Source organism: Danio aesculapii, chromosome 13, assembly GCF_903798145.1.
Source record: "Danio aesculapii chromosome 13, fDanAes4.1, whole genome shotgun sequence".
NCBI classification, from domain to species: Eukaryota; Metazoa; Chordata; class Actinopteri; order Cypriniformes; family Danionidae; genus Danio; species Danio aesculapii.
This window is the reverse complement of record NC_079447.1, coordinates 25,865,239-25,881,837: the sequence shown is the minus strand read 5'-3', so window position 1 is coordinate 25,881,837 and position 16,599 is coordinate 25,865,239. Positions and strand designations below refer to the sequence as shown.

General features: G+C 35.2%; 2 protein-coding genes across 2 annotated transcripts in view; both read left to right on the top strand.

Moving 5' to 3' along the window:
• Positions 1 to 6,243, top strand: part of slc24a3 (solute carrier family 24 member 3) — a 141,348-nt gene extending 135,105 nt beyond the window's left edge. Inside the window, exons 16-17 of the mRNA XM_056470525.1 lie at positions 1,189 to 1,254; positions 1,339 to 6,243. Of these exons, the coding sequence (XP_056326500.1) occupies positions 1,189 to 1,254; positions 1,339 to 1,488 (216 nt within the window). The 3' untranslated portion in view covers positions 1,489 to 6,243. The remainder of the gene's footprint in view (positions 1 to 1,188; positions 1,255 to 1,338) is intronic.
• Positions 6,244 to 8,925: 2,682 nt separating this feature from the next.
• si:dkey-187a12.4 (uncharacterized) lies at positions 8,926 to 16,483 on the top strand. The gene is made up of 4 exons (XM_056470524.1): positions 8,926 to 9,312; positions 11,613 to 11,830; positions 15,646 to 15,805; positions 15,933 to 16,483. The coding sequence occupies exons 1-4, from the start codon at positions 9,048 to 9,050 to the stop codon at positions 16,094 to 16,096; spliced, it is 807 nt and encodes a 268-aa protein (XP_056326499.1). The 5' UTR covers positions 8,926 to 9,047; the 3' UTR covers positions 16,097 to 16,483.
• Positions 16,484 to 16,599: the final 116 nt, after the last annotated feature.

Genomic DNA, 16,599 nt, shown 5'->3' with positions numbered 1-16,599 from the left:
TCAAATTAATTATTGCTATACTAAACAATAAATTCAGCCTTTATTGGGATTATTCATTCTAATAAATTTTTATTTTTTCAGAAAAAAAATAATACATTGCATATGTTCTAATGCAGACCTGGGCATATTACAGTGTACAGTGTATTTTAGTGTAATCACATGTTTAATCGAGCCGCATGAAGTATTTTTTAAATTTAAATTTAATCGCAAACAGGTATGATACAAACTAATATTGCGAGTCAACAAAGGAGGACTTTCACATATAGCGTCTTTTGCGCACTCAGTTTCAATATTTCAAATCGAGATGTGCGGGCTCATTGTGAAAATAAGAAAGGATGCACATGCACTCTCTCGTTTTCCAGGCACCACGAGTTGAAAAAATTGAAACATTTCAGAGTGCCATGAGCAAACCACAAAGTCATGTAACAGGAACCAACCAGGCAGCTTCACACTTTGTAAGGAATTACACAGTAATATAGGTAGTAATAAAAGTTAATGATTTAACAAATGCAGATACAGATCCTCTCTCAGCGATGATCATTACATCACACATCCACCTCACATTCAACCTGACTTCAGTGCACTTGTTCAGTCCAATACAAACTAGAATTCTCTCACTGAACATAAAAAAAGTGAATGAACGAATGAATAAAAATTAAGGTGAAGCAATCAAACAAACAACCATGTCGCATTTATATGAAGTTGATGTTGTGATGCTGGTCTTTAAATACTTTAAAACACTTTTTGTGTAAAATTTTAAACAAATTTTAAACTGTATTGGTCTGGCCCTTTAAAACCGCCCCAGTGTCTAATGTGGCCCCTTGGAAAAAAATTGCTTACCCCTGTTATAATGTATTGGAGGGAGGTGGCATAATATTTGTATTCCATTTGATTGTTTTGATACTCAAAAAAATCATTTTTTTCTTAGGCCCAAATATAAAACTGTAGAAAATTAGCAGGAACAATTACACATCTAATTTCACACGACAGGCAATTGGAAAACAAGTAGAAACTTTGACAAAAAGAAAACAATCACTCAAGAATCTGTGTACATAGTTGTCTACCTCTGGCTTTAACTGAACACACATTTAGAGTCTCGGTAGAATAAACAAAGGTCTTTGTTTGAAACAACATGCCAACATTCTCCATCTGAAAGCTCTAACATGCTTTTTATGCCTCTCTCCCCAGATTCACCTAAACAGCAAAGGTCTGATTTTCTCGGTTGGGCTGCTGCTGGCATCTGTGTTTCTGACGGTATGTGAGAGCATTTGAAACACTTTTTTCGAACAAATCTCCTTCAAATCCATCTCTCACATCAACCGTCTCTTTCCCCCTCAGGTTCTCGGCGTACATCTCAACAACTGGAAGCTGGACAAGCGCTTGGGTTTTGCTTGTTTGCTGATGTACGCCGTCTTCCTGTGTTTCTCCATCCTCATCGAGTTCAACGTCTTCACTTTTGTCAATCTTCCCACCTGCCGCGAGGAATGAGCTCCTTTTTCCCCAGTCCTCCCTCTTTGACCTGCTGAGGACAATAGCACAAGTCCTCGATCAGACGCAGAGCGGCTCTCCTTCAGAAGGAATATTTATTTATTGATCTCGCTGATCCTCTGTTGATCCTCTTTTTCTTTCCAATGGGTGCAATATCGGTGGAGTCTCTGAGTCGGTGGTGTTAGAAGAGGAGTGAGAGGATGAAGGAGCGCTTATGTGTGAGGAACGGTCCCGTTGACTGATATATAGACTGTTCGGATGGGACAGGAAGGTGATAAATGATGACTACTGCCTGGTTTGATGTGAATACTTTTTTTAATCCAAAATATTTGACATATTACACGTTTAAAGATTAATGATGTAAATGTATTTTATGATGGCATTTGTTTTATTAGCTGCTAATTGATTGAAAATGAGGCTGGACTTGTTAATATTGTTTAGATTTGTGCGGGTTTGTTTATTTGCTGAAAGGTACTGGTGACCTCTAGAAAATACTTCTGTTTTGTTTAGATTTTTTCATTTGGGCATTATCAGTCAAGATAATAAAACCAAGAGGTTTGAGATCAGATCAAATATCGGTTATAAAATGACTTTAGGGGCGTTTACACAACATTGTTTCAAAAACGATAACATTTTATGCATTTTGGCCATTCATTAAACCTACAAAATGGCGGAAAACGTTCAAAATATGATACGGTTATTGTCACCAAGTAAACTAAGCAACAGAATCATGCGCATTCATAGTACTTGATTAGTCTATAGGCATGTGCGAGTACTTGACAACAAATACAACTGTGGCGCAGATGTGTAGTGTTTTTTTTACAAAGTGACGTCGCCATCTAGTGGCCTGGCATGCATAATGCAGCATTTTTAGTTGATCTGCGTAAACACGGATCATTTCGATGTTGTTTGTACATGAAACTTTTCAAAAAGTCAAGAGAAAACATTTCGTTGTGGTGCAAACATACCCTTAGACAGACAGCGGGCATTTGTTTGCACCTTTGTGGAAACATGTTGGAACGCTGCTAGAAGCATATTTATGTTTAGTGAGACAATATTCTCGTGTGATATATGGGGTTTCTATAGATGTGTTTCTTTTGTCTCTAACGCTCTGTATATACTGAAACAGAGAAAGATTTATTTATTAATTTATTGATAACTATTTATGCACATTACTTTCCTACGACGTACTGAAACAAAACCAACCCACAGCTGTCCCAAAGAAGAGACTGTTCTGGAGTTTCAGCCAGGCTATGCCGTTTTTTTGTCCTTCAGAGCTTGTGTGTCAGCCTTTTCTACTGGATTCCTTCTCCTTCAACTCTGAATATTATGCACCCTTTTAGATGCACCTTTGACTTGATGCTTAAAAGCGTTTCTACTATTTGATATGGGTGTGACATGACAACAGAGGTTATTGAAGAGATTTTTTCAACACTCCAACTTTGGCAGGCGAGTAAGGGGAAAATATATAAATATATATACATATATATTTTATACTTAACCGTTTTGAGATTTAAGATCGGCCCATTCCCTATTTAGAGCGAATGGAGTGAGTGAGCCACAAACCTAAGAAGCTGATTAGCAGGAACGTGTCCTGGTAAAATGAAGCTAACATCTATGTAACGTTGATTAGACTGTTCTAAAGATGTAAATCAATGAAATTAGCTTTTTTTTTCTCTTAGCATGCCGCTCTTAGAGTTTAAGAAAAGAGTTTTTCAAGAAATCCTCTCAAAAAAACTAAAAAAAAACAAGGATGCAGTTGATAATATGGATTTTTCTGATGTGTCCGAGGTTCTTCTTTCTGGAGGATGATTGGAAATACTTTGTTTTGTTTGCCTCTGCTTCTGGGGATCGTAAACAGACGCCACCACAATGCATCACAGCTGTAAGCTTTTATCCGTGGCACAACATGTGGACTTTTTTCTCCTAGCAGAGTTTTTTAGTGAGCTGACAAAAGTAGCGATTCTAACGGACTGTTTTAGTCTAGCTAGCAACTTCATGCAGGTTTTGTAGTCTGAAGGCACATTTGCAGGGAACATTTGTGTTTTATGCACTGATACTGGGTGTCTAATTGTTTGTCATATTTTAAAAATAGAATTTAGACGACTTAGAAGACATATCTGGAAGAGTATTGCGGCAAAGTATTTTCTATCACAAAAAGCGACTTTGTATTTTGTATCGCGAAATGTTTAGAGTTGTTATAAAAAAGTCTGTAGGGTGTGCTTCAAGTGAGTCTTGTTTAGCTCATACAAACTACTTCGTCAGACTGCTTTTAGCATGTTTCAAATGAAAAGATCACACTTCATACGACATTCTGGTGTAAGAAAATAAATGGAAATTAAAAATAAGATAGGCTGACAGATTATATTAGCAAAATAGGAACTTTTCGTTTTTCTATAGAGCTCGTAATAGACACTGAGGCCTAGTTTTATTCCCCCATTCCAAAAAAAATCAATTGCAGGTCTAGGGTTTAAGCAATGTGATATTCCTGGTAAATATAAGCTAGGTGTTATCCAAGTAGAGTGTAAGAACTGTGTTTGGATTCTGAAGATTGTTAGTTTGTTATTTTCTTTTTCGCAAAGCAGGGTATTATAAAGAAGGCATCAGGAAGGCAGGGTTTAACGAAGGTTTTCGTTCATGAAATGCAATAATGTTTAAAAGAATGAATTACTGTGTTTGTATTTTTACTTGTGAATCTTAAACATGACAAATCACATTATTTGAGTCATATATATACACATATGCTACTTCAATAAATCAGTAAAAGTAGGAGTACGCTCGATACTATGTTAGGGATATTAAAAGACCCTGCAGGCACAGGACGTCCACATGACATCTTATTGACATTGTACCCCAACATCGTGGGGATGTTGGATTTTGTTTGGAAATGAAAATCGAGTTGACGTCAAAACCCAACATCAGGCCGACAACCAAAGTCCAACGTCCAGCCTAAAATCAACCTAAAATCAACTAAATATCAATGTCTACTCCTGTGACCCCTATGACATCTATCAGACGTTGGATTTTAGTCATTTTCCAACACAACCTAAAATCAACCAAAATCAACCAAATAATAACGTTTACTCATGTTACACCTTGACGTTGTGAGGACATTATCACTATGACATCTATCAGATGTTGGATTTTGGTCACTTTCCAACACAACCTAAAATCAACTAAATATCAACGTTTACTCATGTTACACCTTGATGTTGTGTGGATGTTACCACTATGACATCTATCAGGCATTGAATTTTGGTCACTTTCCAACACAACCTAAAATCAACTAAATATCAACATTTACTCATGTTGCACCTTGACATTGTGTGGACGTTACCACTGTGACATCTATCAGACGCTGGATTTTGGTCACTTTCCAACACAACCTAAAATCAACCTAAAATAAACTAAATATCAATGAATACTCATGTTACACCTTAACGTTGTGTGGACGTTACCACTGTGACATTTATCAGACGCTGGATTTTGGTCACTTTCCAACACAACCTAAAATCAACCTAAAATTAACCAAATATCAACGTCTACTCATGTTACACCTTGACGTTGTGTGGACGTTACCACTATGACATTGAGATGTTGGATTTTAGTCACTTTCCAACACAACCTAATTTGATGTATCAACATAATGATGTATCAACATAATTTGATGTCGTTAATGGATGTCAAAATAACGTTGTCCTCAGACGCTAGCTAGACATTGAATTTTGGTCACCTGATGTCATGACCTAAATCTAACCTAATATTAACATCTTATGATGTTGTGTGCCTGCTGGGGAGGCTTTAAGATGCAACTAAATTGGCTTTCACTGCAATTCTATAACAATCAAAAGTCTATGAGCACTGCTGCTTACGGATTATGAGAGATTATTGCCAATGTATAGGTTCATTGATTATTATGTACTGATCAATGCTATTTGGTCATCATCACTTTTGGAAATCAAAGTGCTGCTGTTTGTTTGTACGCACAAATATAATTATGATGATAATAAATAAATAAATAAATAAATAAATAATGAGGGCATGCACAAGCAATTAGCCCACGATTAGACAAGTTTCCCTCAGATTTCCTTTTCTTGTCTGCTGATATTCCTTCATCGATTCAGGCATATTTGAATCTAAAATGTGACTTTTACAGGGTGATGCATTGCTGATGTATATAATTATACATATATGAAAAATGTCTTCATATTTTTTGTCTTTGCCTGTATATCTGTTGACTATATTTTCATAGATACTGTACAATGTTTGGGTCCTTTATTTGTTCATTTTTTGATTTCGTTGTTGTTGTGTTGAGGGTTTGATTAAACACCCTTGGTTTGCAGAATCGCATGGGATATTTTAATATAAGGAATTATTTATGTTCAATACTATTACACATTGTTGAGCACTGGATGGACAGCAGTGGAATTTAGACCTCTTAGATTCTTGCATGTTTTCTTTGTTTTATTTCTCTCTCTTTTTTTTCCAATGGAAAACTGCTGGGCTTTTGATTCTCCAATGAAAGCGTAAAGTAGATTTCATTCAGAATAACTGATGTCTTCTGCATTTCAGGAATCGTTAAAAAAAAAGAATGGTGGTTGGCTTTATGTACTAAACTATTTTGTTCAGGTGTTTCAGTTGTATATCAGAGTACATTTTGCTACTTGAGCATAATTAAAATGATCTTTGCTGAGGTAAACACTTGTTTGATTTTGTTTTGTCTCCAGAAGGCATGCATAAGCACACACCTTACTTTTACTGTATAGCAATCTTAAAAATAAAAGTTCTTTATTGACATTGATGCTCTAAAGGAAAGTATGATCCATGTGACTTTTAAAATTGTTTCAAGAGTTCACATTTACCTGATGATTGATTATAAAGCTTGTTTATCATGCTGTCCCGGGAGAGAGCCCTGAGCTCATAAGATCCTCAAGCCCAGGGCTCCCTCCCGTTTGCAAGGCGAGATGGGAGTTTGAGCTCAGGTAGATCTCGAGAACTCCTCTGCTGTAGTAGCTAATGAACAGATAGTGATTAAGAGATAACTACTTACTAGGAGCTTGTCCATGGTGGTGATTTGGATTAGTCAATTAACTTAAGTTGCATGTTTTGGGTAGTGGGAGGAAACCGGGGAACCCGGAGGAAACCCACGTGAGCACAGGGAGAACATGAAACTCTGCACAGAAATGTCAGCTGGCTTGGTAAAGACTAGAACCAATGATGTTCTTGCTGTGAGGCAACAGTGCTAACCACAGGGTCACCGTGCCACCCATCTAGGAAAGGAAGAGGAGTAAGGTGGAAGGGGGGATTCTTCAAAATGAAGATGGCTGTTAAATGGAACTTAGGGTATTTATAGTGGCTTAGGAATCATCTGATTGGGGAATCATAAATTGGATAATGCGGGACCAGCCGCAAGCAATCATAAGCATGTGATCCTCTCGAAATCAGTTTATAAATAAACTTTACCAAATTAAAATAAGCTAACGATAAAAAGGATTAAAAGTTGATAAATCGATGTAGAGAAATTTAAGGCCTTTTTTATTTTTAATTTTAAATCTGCGAATATCAAAATGTGTAGTTAATGAAATCAATGAAATCCTGCTAGATTTGACATCATGCTGCATTGTTTACTGCAGTAACCAAGGCAACACCATTATTTCTGCAGCTCTATAGGCACCAACCTGCTGAATTAGCTAGATTTCATAGATTTTTTTTATTCAGTATATGAATAATGTTTTAGTTTAGGATTAGTTTCTTACAATAATATTTAGTAAATATGCTGTAAGGTAAAATCTCACCAGTGTTTCTGGTTGAAAAGTTGTTATAAGGTCTTAAAATGTATGGAAAGAGTCTTAAAAGAGGTCTTAAAAGGTATTGAATTTCACTCTCTGATTCCTGTATATACTCTGGATTAGCTCTCCTTTTCTTTTTTTATTTCTCAAGTGCTGTTAAATGGGGAGATTTGCATTCAATAGATTGTTAAACATAATAGTTTTACTAATTTCTTTTTTTTGTCTTTGTCATGGTGATGTTACATGATATTTTACTAGTTATTTTGCAAGATACTTATATTCAGCTTAAAGTGCTATTTAAAAGTTTATTTAGGTTAACTAGACAAAATACAGTAGGCTATAGGTTAGGCAAGTCATTGGTCAATGGTGTTTTTTTTTCTTTAGCCAATTAAAAGAATATATAATATTGCCCTTAACTTTTAGTCTATATAAATTTAATATTTCGCCAAACTAAAATAAATGACCCTTTCTCCTGAAGAAAAATATAAGATGAAATTCTCTGCAGGGCAAAAAGTCCTTTCTCTGATTTTTAGAGAAGGGCTAATAATTTTGTCTTCTACTCTTGGCAATGTTTTCAAAAGTCTGTTATTGAATGTCTTTTAATACTTTTAATGTCATTATCTTCAATTAATAACGTATATCGAAATCGATTATAACAATCTACTGCGGTTTGAATTTGTTTTAAAAAATGGAAAAGGATTTTAAAATCTGCAGAGTTTAGTAAAAACATATTGTTTGTATCCATATTTAACAACAATAAAGAGCAAAACAAAAGATGTAAATCCGAAGTTGTATAAAGAATAAAATGTATTAAAATTAAGTAGAAAAAAAATTTAAAAGCTCTTACGTTAATCGACATTCATGTAAAGAATCCTTTTTATGTTTATTGGTTTTTAAATACTAGTTTAGAAGATAAACTTGTTTTAAAACCTGCATTTTAAGTAAATCAAATTTTTTTATTGAACAATTTAAAATTAACAACAATTTGAGAAATCCAGGGGATGACAATAATCAAGGAAAAAGGAAAGGACAAAAAAAATAAATAAAAACATGCATACATTAATACATACATTAATACACTGGACAGCTTTCTTATTTCTCAGATTATAGATAGTTTTTAAATAAAGCTTAAACTTTGACTTCAAAATAACAAATAATGGCTTGCAATCACTGTACTTGCTTTTGTGTATACTGAATTGTGTATGTTATAAATGACCTGCGTAATGACCTGTTGAATGTAAGCAAACCAAATAAAACATTTTTAAAACAAAGTTTGATTCTAATAAAAGAGCAGAAATCCAACCAAAAATTAACTACATATGGGCAACTCCAAATTTGGAAATTACCTCATAAATACTTAATAATAAATAAAGTAAAAGAAATTTATTTTAAACTTATTTATAAAAATTATCCCAGTAAATACTTTCTTGCAAGCAGGTTTAATTGTGAGACTGATACGTGCTGTACGTTGTGTGGTCTACATACAGAAATATATTATCATTTTAAGTAAATCTAACTGCGAGTCCGTGAGAAACAGTTGACGTCACCGTTTCCCAATGCTTGTGGGAATTGTAGTTCCTTCAAAACTCCCAACGTTCTGCCAACGTTGCTGTGACGTTTGCGTAACGTGATACGTGCGCTGGCTGGGGACAGTTTGATAACCATTTCCGCCTATTTCTCGCTCAAATCGCTGTGTTTATGAAGAGAAGCATGTTGAGGGATTAAATTTTGCGTCAAGTGCTGTCTGTAAATTTATAAGTACACCCACAAATGGACCCTAACAGCATTAGTCGCACGAACTGGGCCATAAACCGGCGGGCGGAGGGTTTAGTGAGTAAACACATGGCAGACATGGCACAGAGACGCGCAGCGGTGTCTGAGGAGGATCTGCACCCTCTGCCCGGAGACTTGAGCAGAAGCGCAGAAGAAATCCCGGGGCGGGCCGAGGTGAATTTCAGCGCCGATTCACAGTCCTACAATCCTGCTGCAGGAGTGGCGGGAAAGTTGATGAACGAGGACGCGTCTACATCATCAGGTACTGTAAACAGGGGAAATTACTATGTTTGCCTTTAGGCGAACTTAAACATCCCTTTCCCTCTGGCGTCATGTACTTAGTCTTGTTTAAACTATCTTTTGCACTGAGATTTCGAAGTGATTTTTTTCCATAATATATATTATATAAAATATTTTATATACTATTATACACATATTTATAAACTTTACAAAAACGGTGGGCATTGTCATCTTTTTAATATTTGATTTGTGTTACTGATTTGGTTGTTCAAGATAAATCCTTAATATCCTTTAACATCTTTATGAAGTAGTCTCAAATTTAGCAAAAGTTAACAATAGCATGACAAAGTAGATGTCAAAGTAACTACACTTTTTGTTTGGCTTAAAATAAGAGAAAATGTGTCTAACGGTTCACCTGGAGAAAAAAACTGATTACTTAGACATTTAATATCATTTATAAAAAACTATCTATCCATACAGTTGAAGTCAGAATTATTAGTGCCCCTGATTTATTAGCTCCCTGTTTGTTTTTTCCCCAATTTCTGTTTAACGTAGAGAAGATTTTTTCAACACATTTCTAAACATAATAGTTTTAATAACTCATTTTTTAATAACTGATTTCTTTTATCTTTGCCATGATGACAGTAAATATTTGACTAGATATTTTTCAAGACACTTCTATACAGCTTAAAGTGACATTTAAAGGCTTAACTAGGTTAATTAGATTAACTAGGCAGGTTAGGGTAATTAGGCAAGTTATTGTTTAATGAGGGTTTGTTCTGTAGACTATCAAAAAAAAATAGCTTAAAGGGGCTGATACTTTTTACCTTAAAATGGATTTAAAAAAATTAAAAACTGCTTTTATTCTAGCCAAAATGAAACAAATAAGACTTTCTCCAGAAGAAGAAGAAATATGATCCGACATACTGTGAAAATTTCTTTGCTCTGTTAAACATCATTTGGAAAATATTTTTAAAAAGAAACAAAAAATCAAAGGGGGGCTAATAATTGTAATTTCAACTGTGTGTGTGTGTGTGTGTGGGTATATTTTATATATTTTATTACCAAACCAATATTAATAATGTATTAAATATAATCTGAACCGCGGAAGGACTACAGGACAATACGTTTTTTTACCGAGAAGCGCTGCACCCCTAATATATATATATATATATATATATATATATATATATATATATATATATATATATATATATATATATATATATATATATAGCAATAATGCAATCTCTATTATTATTATTTAACTACAACAATATATATTTCGATATAAATTGTTAATGCTTCCAGATTTACCCAGAGTACCCCAACAATGACCGAAGCCACAAAAATTAGAGTCCATTAAGTCAGTGGTTCCCAAAGTGGGGGTCAGGACCCCCCAGGGGGTCACGGGACAATGATGAGGGCTCACTTGGTGATTACCAAAACTCAAATAAATTTTATTAAACTATTAGAATTATCATATTTTAATCAGAACCCACAGAAGTTAGTTAATAGCTCCATTAAAGAAATAACAATAAAAATAAAAACTAAAAAACATACAAATAAAAATCCATCAGCCTTTCTTTTTTTTTTCCATTGGATTGCGATCCCTGGTATGTTTAGATTAACCACACAGCAAATATGCGGAGAGTGATTGTCAGCTGCAGCAGATTGATTTACAGGGCCAGGTTAAACTTTCGGACAACCTTTATGGCACTTTAATACATTAAAAATGAGATCTTTAATGTTAATGTTAAATGAAATTAATTAATGACTATAAAAATGTTGCATCTTGTGTTGTCAATATGCTCATGTTTATGTAGGCCTATATTTTTGTGTGCAACGTTTTTATATTTATAACCACCTTAGAGAAAAATGGGGGTCGCGAGTCACTGACATTGTTATTTTGGGTGTCGTGGGCTGAAAAGTTTGGGAACCTCTGTATTAAGTGGCATAACGTATTTTCAACAAACTTCTAGATTCCCATTGTTGCACATTGCTGCTGTGCGATTGGCTCTTAGATTAATATAGAGTAAAAAAGTCCAGAGCTTATATATATATATATATATATATATATATATATATATATATATATATATATATATATATATATATATATATATATATATATATATATATAAAATAAAAAACATTCTAATGAAATGAAAATACACTGTCTATATTAGAGCAACACATTAACACCCTAGAAACAAATGATTTAATACTAGAACAGTCTGAGTGAAACTATGCAACAAAGATGATATGCTGATTTTTATTCTTTTGCGTGTCTTTACTTAATATAGCTTTTTGTAACTACAGAGTCAGCGGCACAGAGAAAAATCATATCACTGCTTATTGAGATCAAGGAGGAGCAGCAGAGGCAGTGGGAGGTTCTGAAAGATCTGCAGGCCAGGATTCACGGACAAGTGTGCGAAGAGGAAGATGAGCCGCTCGACATCGATCTGCCGCTACGAACAATGGAGCAACTTGACGTAACAGAGCAGCATTTAGAAGATGCTGAAGCTCAGAGGAGAATGGTAAAAATATATCATACAGTACTGCAGGGCATGTATCAGTAGTCTGTTGATGGGTTATTTCAAATGATGTCTGCTAGGTCTTGTTCTTTATATACAAAACCTGTTAAACACAGTTCTGTTTACTTCGCATGGTCTTGTTCCCAAAACTGTATCGACAGTTCAGAGGCTGATGGAGATAACCAGAGAGAAACGGGAAGCAAGAGACAAAGTGATGATTGAATAAGCATAGTTCAATGAAAATCCTGTCAAATACATCTAGTTAACACAAATCAAATTATTAGCAGTATTGTAATTATAATTATCAGCAGTGTTAGAAGCAGTAACTGTGGAAAATTACTGCATCATGTGATGTTAAAAACCTTGAAATGGAGACATTCACTTATCTCTTACTTGTGAAGATAAATTTTCAGTGAAACATTTCACACAATAATAAGATTAAACAACAATTAAAAATGTAATCTAAAAATAAAATGTAATATTCAATGAAATGAGTATATACAATGATTATTTTAAATGATTATACGATTAAATGGAATAACAAAATGATTCAATTAGAAATGAATTAGAGGAAATAAATTACCAGTCCCAAATGAAGCAAAGATTGCTCCTAATAAGGAGTTTAGATGTTAAGCAAACATCCAGTTTGTATATATTGTTTGCAGGAGAAATGGGTAGGAATAAAGATATGCAGCTTTGACAACGGCTACATTTTTACAGCAAGGTGATTGAGTCAGAGTTTTTCTCAAACAACAGGGAGAGAACTGTAAGAATTTACCAACAGTGGTAAGAGGGGTACAAACTACATAACAGCATCAAAGTTTTGGGTGCCCAAATCTGTGGAAAAGGACATCAGAGGCAATCCCATCTGCTCTAAGCTGACGGAAGATCTACTGTCCACCCACACTTCAAAGCATCAAGTATCTAAACTGAACCCTGGAGCAGTCATGAAAGAATTCCAGGTCAAACGAGTCTTGTTTCTTTTTGCATCAGAGCTCGAGAGGGTTATCATTGGAATGTGCCAGCACCAGGATGGAATGAAGCCAGTGTGATCCTCAGTGTTGAGAAACTAGTCTGGACATTTATGTTGACATAAATTGTAACACACTGTAACATTGTTGTGTACACCCCGTCATGGCAATGTTGACCTCGTGGTGTAAGTGGCTTTTTTCTCACTTACAAATGAAAGTAGGCTGTAGGTGGTCTTTTTTGGCTGTTCCAATTGCATTCATTTCCTGCCGCGCTCCATACATTGTTCAGGAATGTTTTAAAAAATGATGAAGAATTCAGTGTGTTGCCCTGGCCTGCCCAGAAAGCTTTCCATTTGAGCATATGTGGGATGTGCTAGACCAAAAAGTTTGATCCATTGTGCCTGTGCATCTTTCAACCTTCAGTGCTTACAGTAAGGATGTCTAAACAAGTTCGTGTATGGTCACTGTCCCACAAAATTGAGCTCCCCCTACCCTAATTAAACAAACCTGAGGTGTATTCCAGAAAGTAAGTTTAACTTACCATCTGCTAAACCCTGAACTCTGGGTTGATTAACCTTAAACTTGCCTGCTCGAGGTATTTCTGATCTGAAACTCCTCCTCGGAGTAAGTTCAGTTAACTCTGAGTATGCTAACCTGACATGCTCCCCATAAAAACAAATACCAGACCCCTTTTTTCTTCTTATGTTTAATGAAATAAATTCGTAATTAAATTGGCCCCTACTGGTAATCATGTATTATTTTATAGTATTGTTCATATTTTTTAAATAATTTATTTATTGTGAATTTAGTGTTAGATGCTAATTATAATATAAATTGATGAGTAATTTAAATTTTAAAATGCTTACAGGACATATATACTGTTTATTTTTATTGTTGTTTTTGCCTCCACATTTTTAATAATGTGAAATATTTCTGAAATAAATTTACATGAGCAATACATTTTGTTGAAAATGACCTGTTACAAAAATGTAATTAATTGGTGCAGATACACCACATAAGATAAGAATAAATGATATAAATAACAGTACAGATAAACTGTCATTTATAATAGCGTTTTATTGAGAATTATAAAATATATAAAAAAAACATTTTCACAGGGACGAGTGCTGGATAAGTTGGCGGTTCGTTCCGCTGTGGTGACCCCGGATTAATAAAGGGACTAAGCTGAAAAGAAAATGAATGAATAAATGAATGATAAAGAAACATGGGCGACACGGTGGCGCAGTAGGTAGTGCTGTCGTCTCACAGCAAGAAGGTTGCTGGTTCGAGCCTCAGCCGGGTCAGTTGGCATTTCTGTGGGGAGTTTGCATGTTCTCCTTGTGTTTGCGTGGGTTTCCTCCGGGTGCGCCGGTTTCCCCCACAAGTCCAAAGACATGTGCTATAGGTGAATTGGGTAAGCCAAATTGTCCATAGTGTATGTGTGTGTGCGAATGAGTGTGTATGGGTTTCCCAGTGATGGGTTGTGGCTGGAAGGGCATCCGCTGCGTAAAAAATATGCTGGATAAGTTGGCGGTTCATTCCGCTATGGACTAAGCCTAAATGAAAATGAATGAATAAAGAAACAGACCAATAATGGGATGGTGCAATGTAAACTTAACTACTCTGAAAGTTATTTCACTTTTTGAGAACGAAAGCTGAGGTTATCCACTTACATACCCTTAAACGTATCTGGGTGTTTCACATAACCTGCTTTCTGGAATACCCCACTGTCCTAATCAAGGTCTTCGGGCTCACCAGAAACACAAGTTTGAAGTTTAGAGCAAAAATTGAAGTAAAATTAATTAAACATAAAGGATCTTCTGCTAACATCTTGGCTTTCAGGTGTTTTCTAGAGTCTATTAATTTGTGCATCCATGCTGTTTTGGCAGTATGTGTAGGACCAAATCATATTTTAGGGCTGGGTGTCTTAATGTTTTGGCACATTTTCTATCCACCTTAAGTTGCAATGAATAAGTAAGCTCTTTTCTGAATGTGAACGTGTTAGACTTGTAATGACTAGTAATAACATATGAAAGTAATAACTAACAATAAAAATCTGTGTATTTATAACAGTATATTAAAAATTAATTGTTAGATCAGAAAACGTGGGTAACGCGGTGGCGCAGTAGGTAGTGCTGTCGCCTCACAGCAAGAAGGTCGCTGGTTCGAGCCTTGGCTGGGTCAGTTGGCATTTCTGTGTGGAGTTTGCATGTTCTCCCTGCGTTCGTGTGGGTTTCCTCTGGGTGCTCCGATTTCCCCCACAGTCTAAAGACATGCGGTACAGATTAATTGGGTAGGCTAAATTGTCCGTAGTGTATGAGTGTGAGTGAGTGTGTATGGATGTTTCCCAGAGATGGGTTGCAGCTGGAAGGGCATCCGCTGCATAGAACATATGCTGGATAAGTTGGCGGTTCATTCCGCTGTGGCGACCCCAGATTATTAAAGGGACTAAGCTGAAAAGAAAATGAATGAATGATCAGAAAATGCCAGTTTCTAACATCAATCCGCATTATGGAATGAAAATGAATAAGACCCAAAGTCTCCACACATTTGAGTTAATTTTTTTAATTCATTAATTCATTTTACTTCGGCTTAGTCCCTTATTTATCAGGGGTTGCCAGCCTATGTTTTACGCAGCAGATGCTCTTCCAGTAATGGGAATTAAAATGTTACAAATGTTTTTATGTGAAAAAATAATTACATACACACATGTTGCTACAAAGAATCCTTACATGTCATTGCTTTCTACTTTTTACTAACTTTTATGGAAGATTCTTTCTTTCTTTACCCGCACTGTGCATTTCTTCATATTTTCATTTAGCTTTGTTTTGGTTTTTATTTACATAGGTGTCACACCTCTCAAGGATGGGCGGAGCCACAGTGGATGATGCAGTTCGGCGTCTTATGCACACAGTTCTATCTTTCAGTGTGGGCTCAGAGCTCAACTGGGTTGGCAGAGGACAGAAGAGGAGCTTCAGAAACACCAGACTGCAGGGTGTTTTATTTCGTAAGTAAACCTTTTTAAAATCAAATTATGAATCAGTGCATGTCTTTCTGTTTTGTCATTGTCTGTAGAACAGCTCTTTTTTTTTTAATCGTCTTGTGTAGCATTGTTTTAACTCTGTTCTGTACAGGTGCCTTAAAGAGGACACCTATTGGAAAGGAGGCCACGCATCATCAGTTTGCTGATGTAGTGAAGAAATGGTTGCGGTTTGCCCTTTTCGACAGAGAGGAAGTGGAAGAAGACCCCACTGGAAACCTGTGGAGTTCATCTGTCCCAAATATGATAATACAGTAGAGGATCATAACCCGCTAAACTTGGAATCTGGAGAGGTTCAGGTCACAATATAATATAATTATATGTAATACTGTGTCATTAAATGACAAAGTATAATTATAAAATATTAAAAATAAACAAGGAAAGTGAACTTAGTAAATGAAGAATTGACCCCAGAGTGTGAAGGATTGACATTTAAAGGATAAAAGGTTTAAAGGATTCAAAGGTTTTTATCTTTTGTCATATTACGTTCTTTGTAATATAATATTGCCTTTGCAGCTTTTAAGTTCAAATATTGAATCATTTGAAAATGTTCAAATTAAAGAATAGATATTTAAAATGAAAATAGAAACAGTGTTATAATGATCGTTTTGCACCTACAAATATATTTGAAATATATTGTACTGTTTGTTTTAGTTTAAACATATTTCAAAAATCTTTTTCATAAAAAATTCGTTCGATTGCAGTTCGTTTTGCATTTTGAAAAGAATATTAATGCATTTTTTTCTAAGAACTTTTGCTTT

What these genes read in the sequence shown, in the direction of transcription:
- si:dkey-187a12.4 (XM_056470524.1), top strand. Translation starts at nt 9,048, where the DNA reads ATGGACCCTAACAGCATTAGTCGCACGAACTGGGCCATAAACCGGCGG. An exon ending in CTGAAGCTCAGAGGAGAATG is followed by an intron (nt 11,831 to 15,645) that starts GTAAAAATATAT and finishes TTATTTACATAG; the next exon opens with GTGTCACACCTCTCAAGGAT. An exon ending in ACTGCAGGGTGTTTTATTTC is followed by an intron (nt 15,806 to 15,932) that starts GTAAGTAAACCT and finishes TGTTCTGTACAG; the next exon opens with GTGCCTTAAAGAGGACACCT.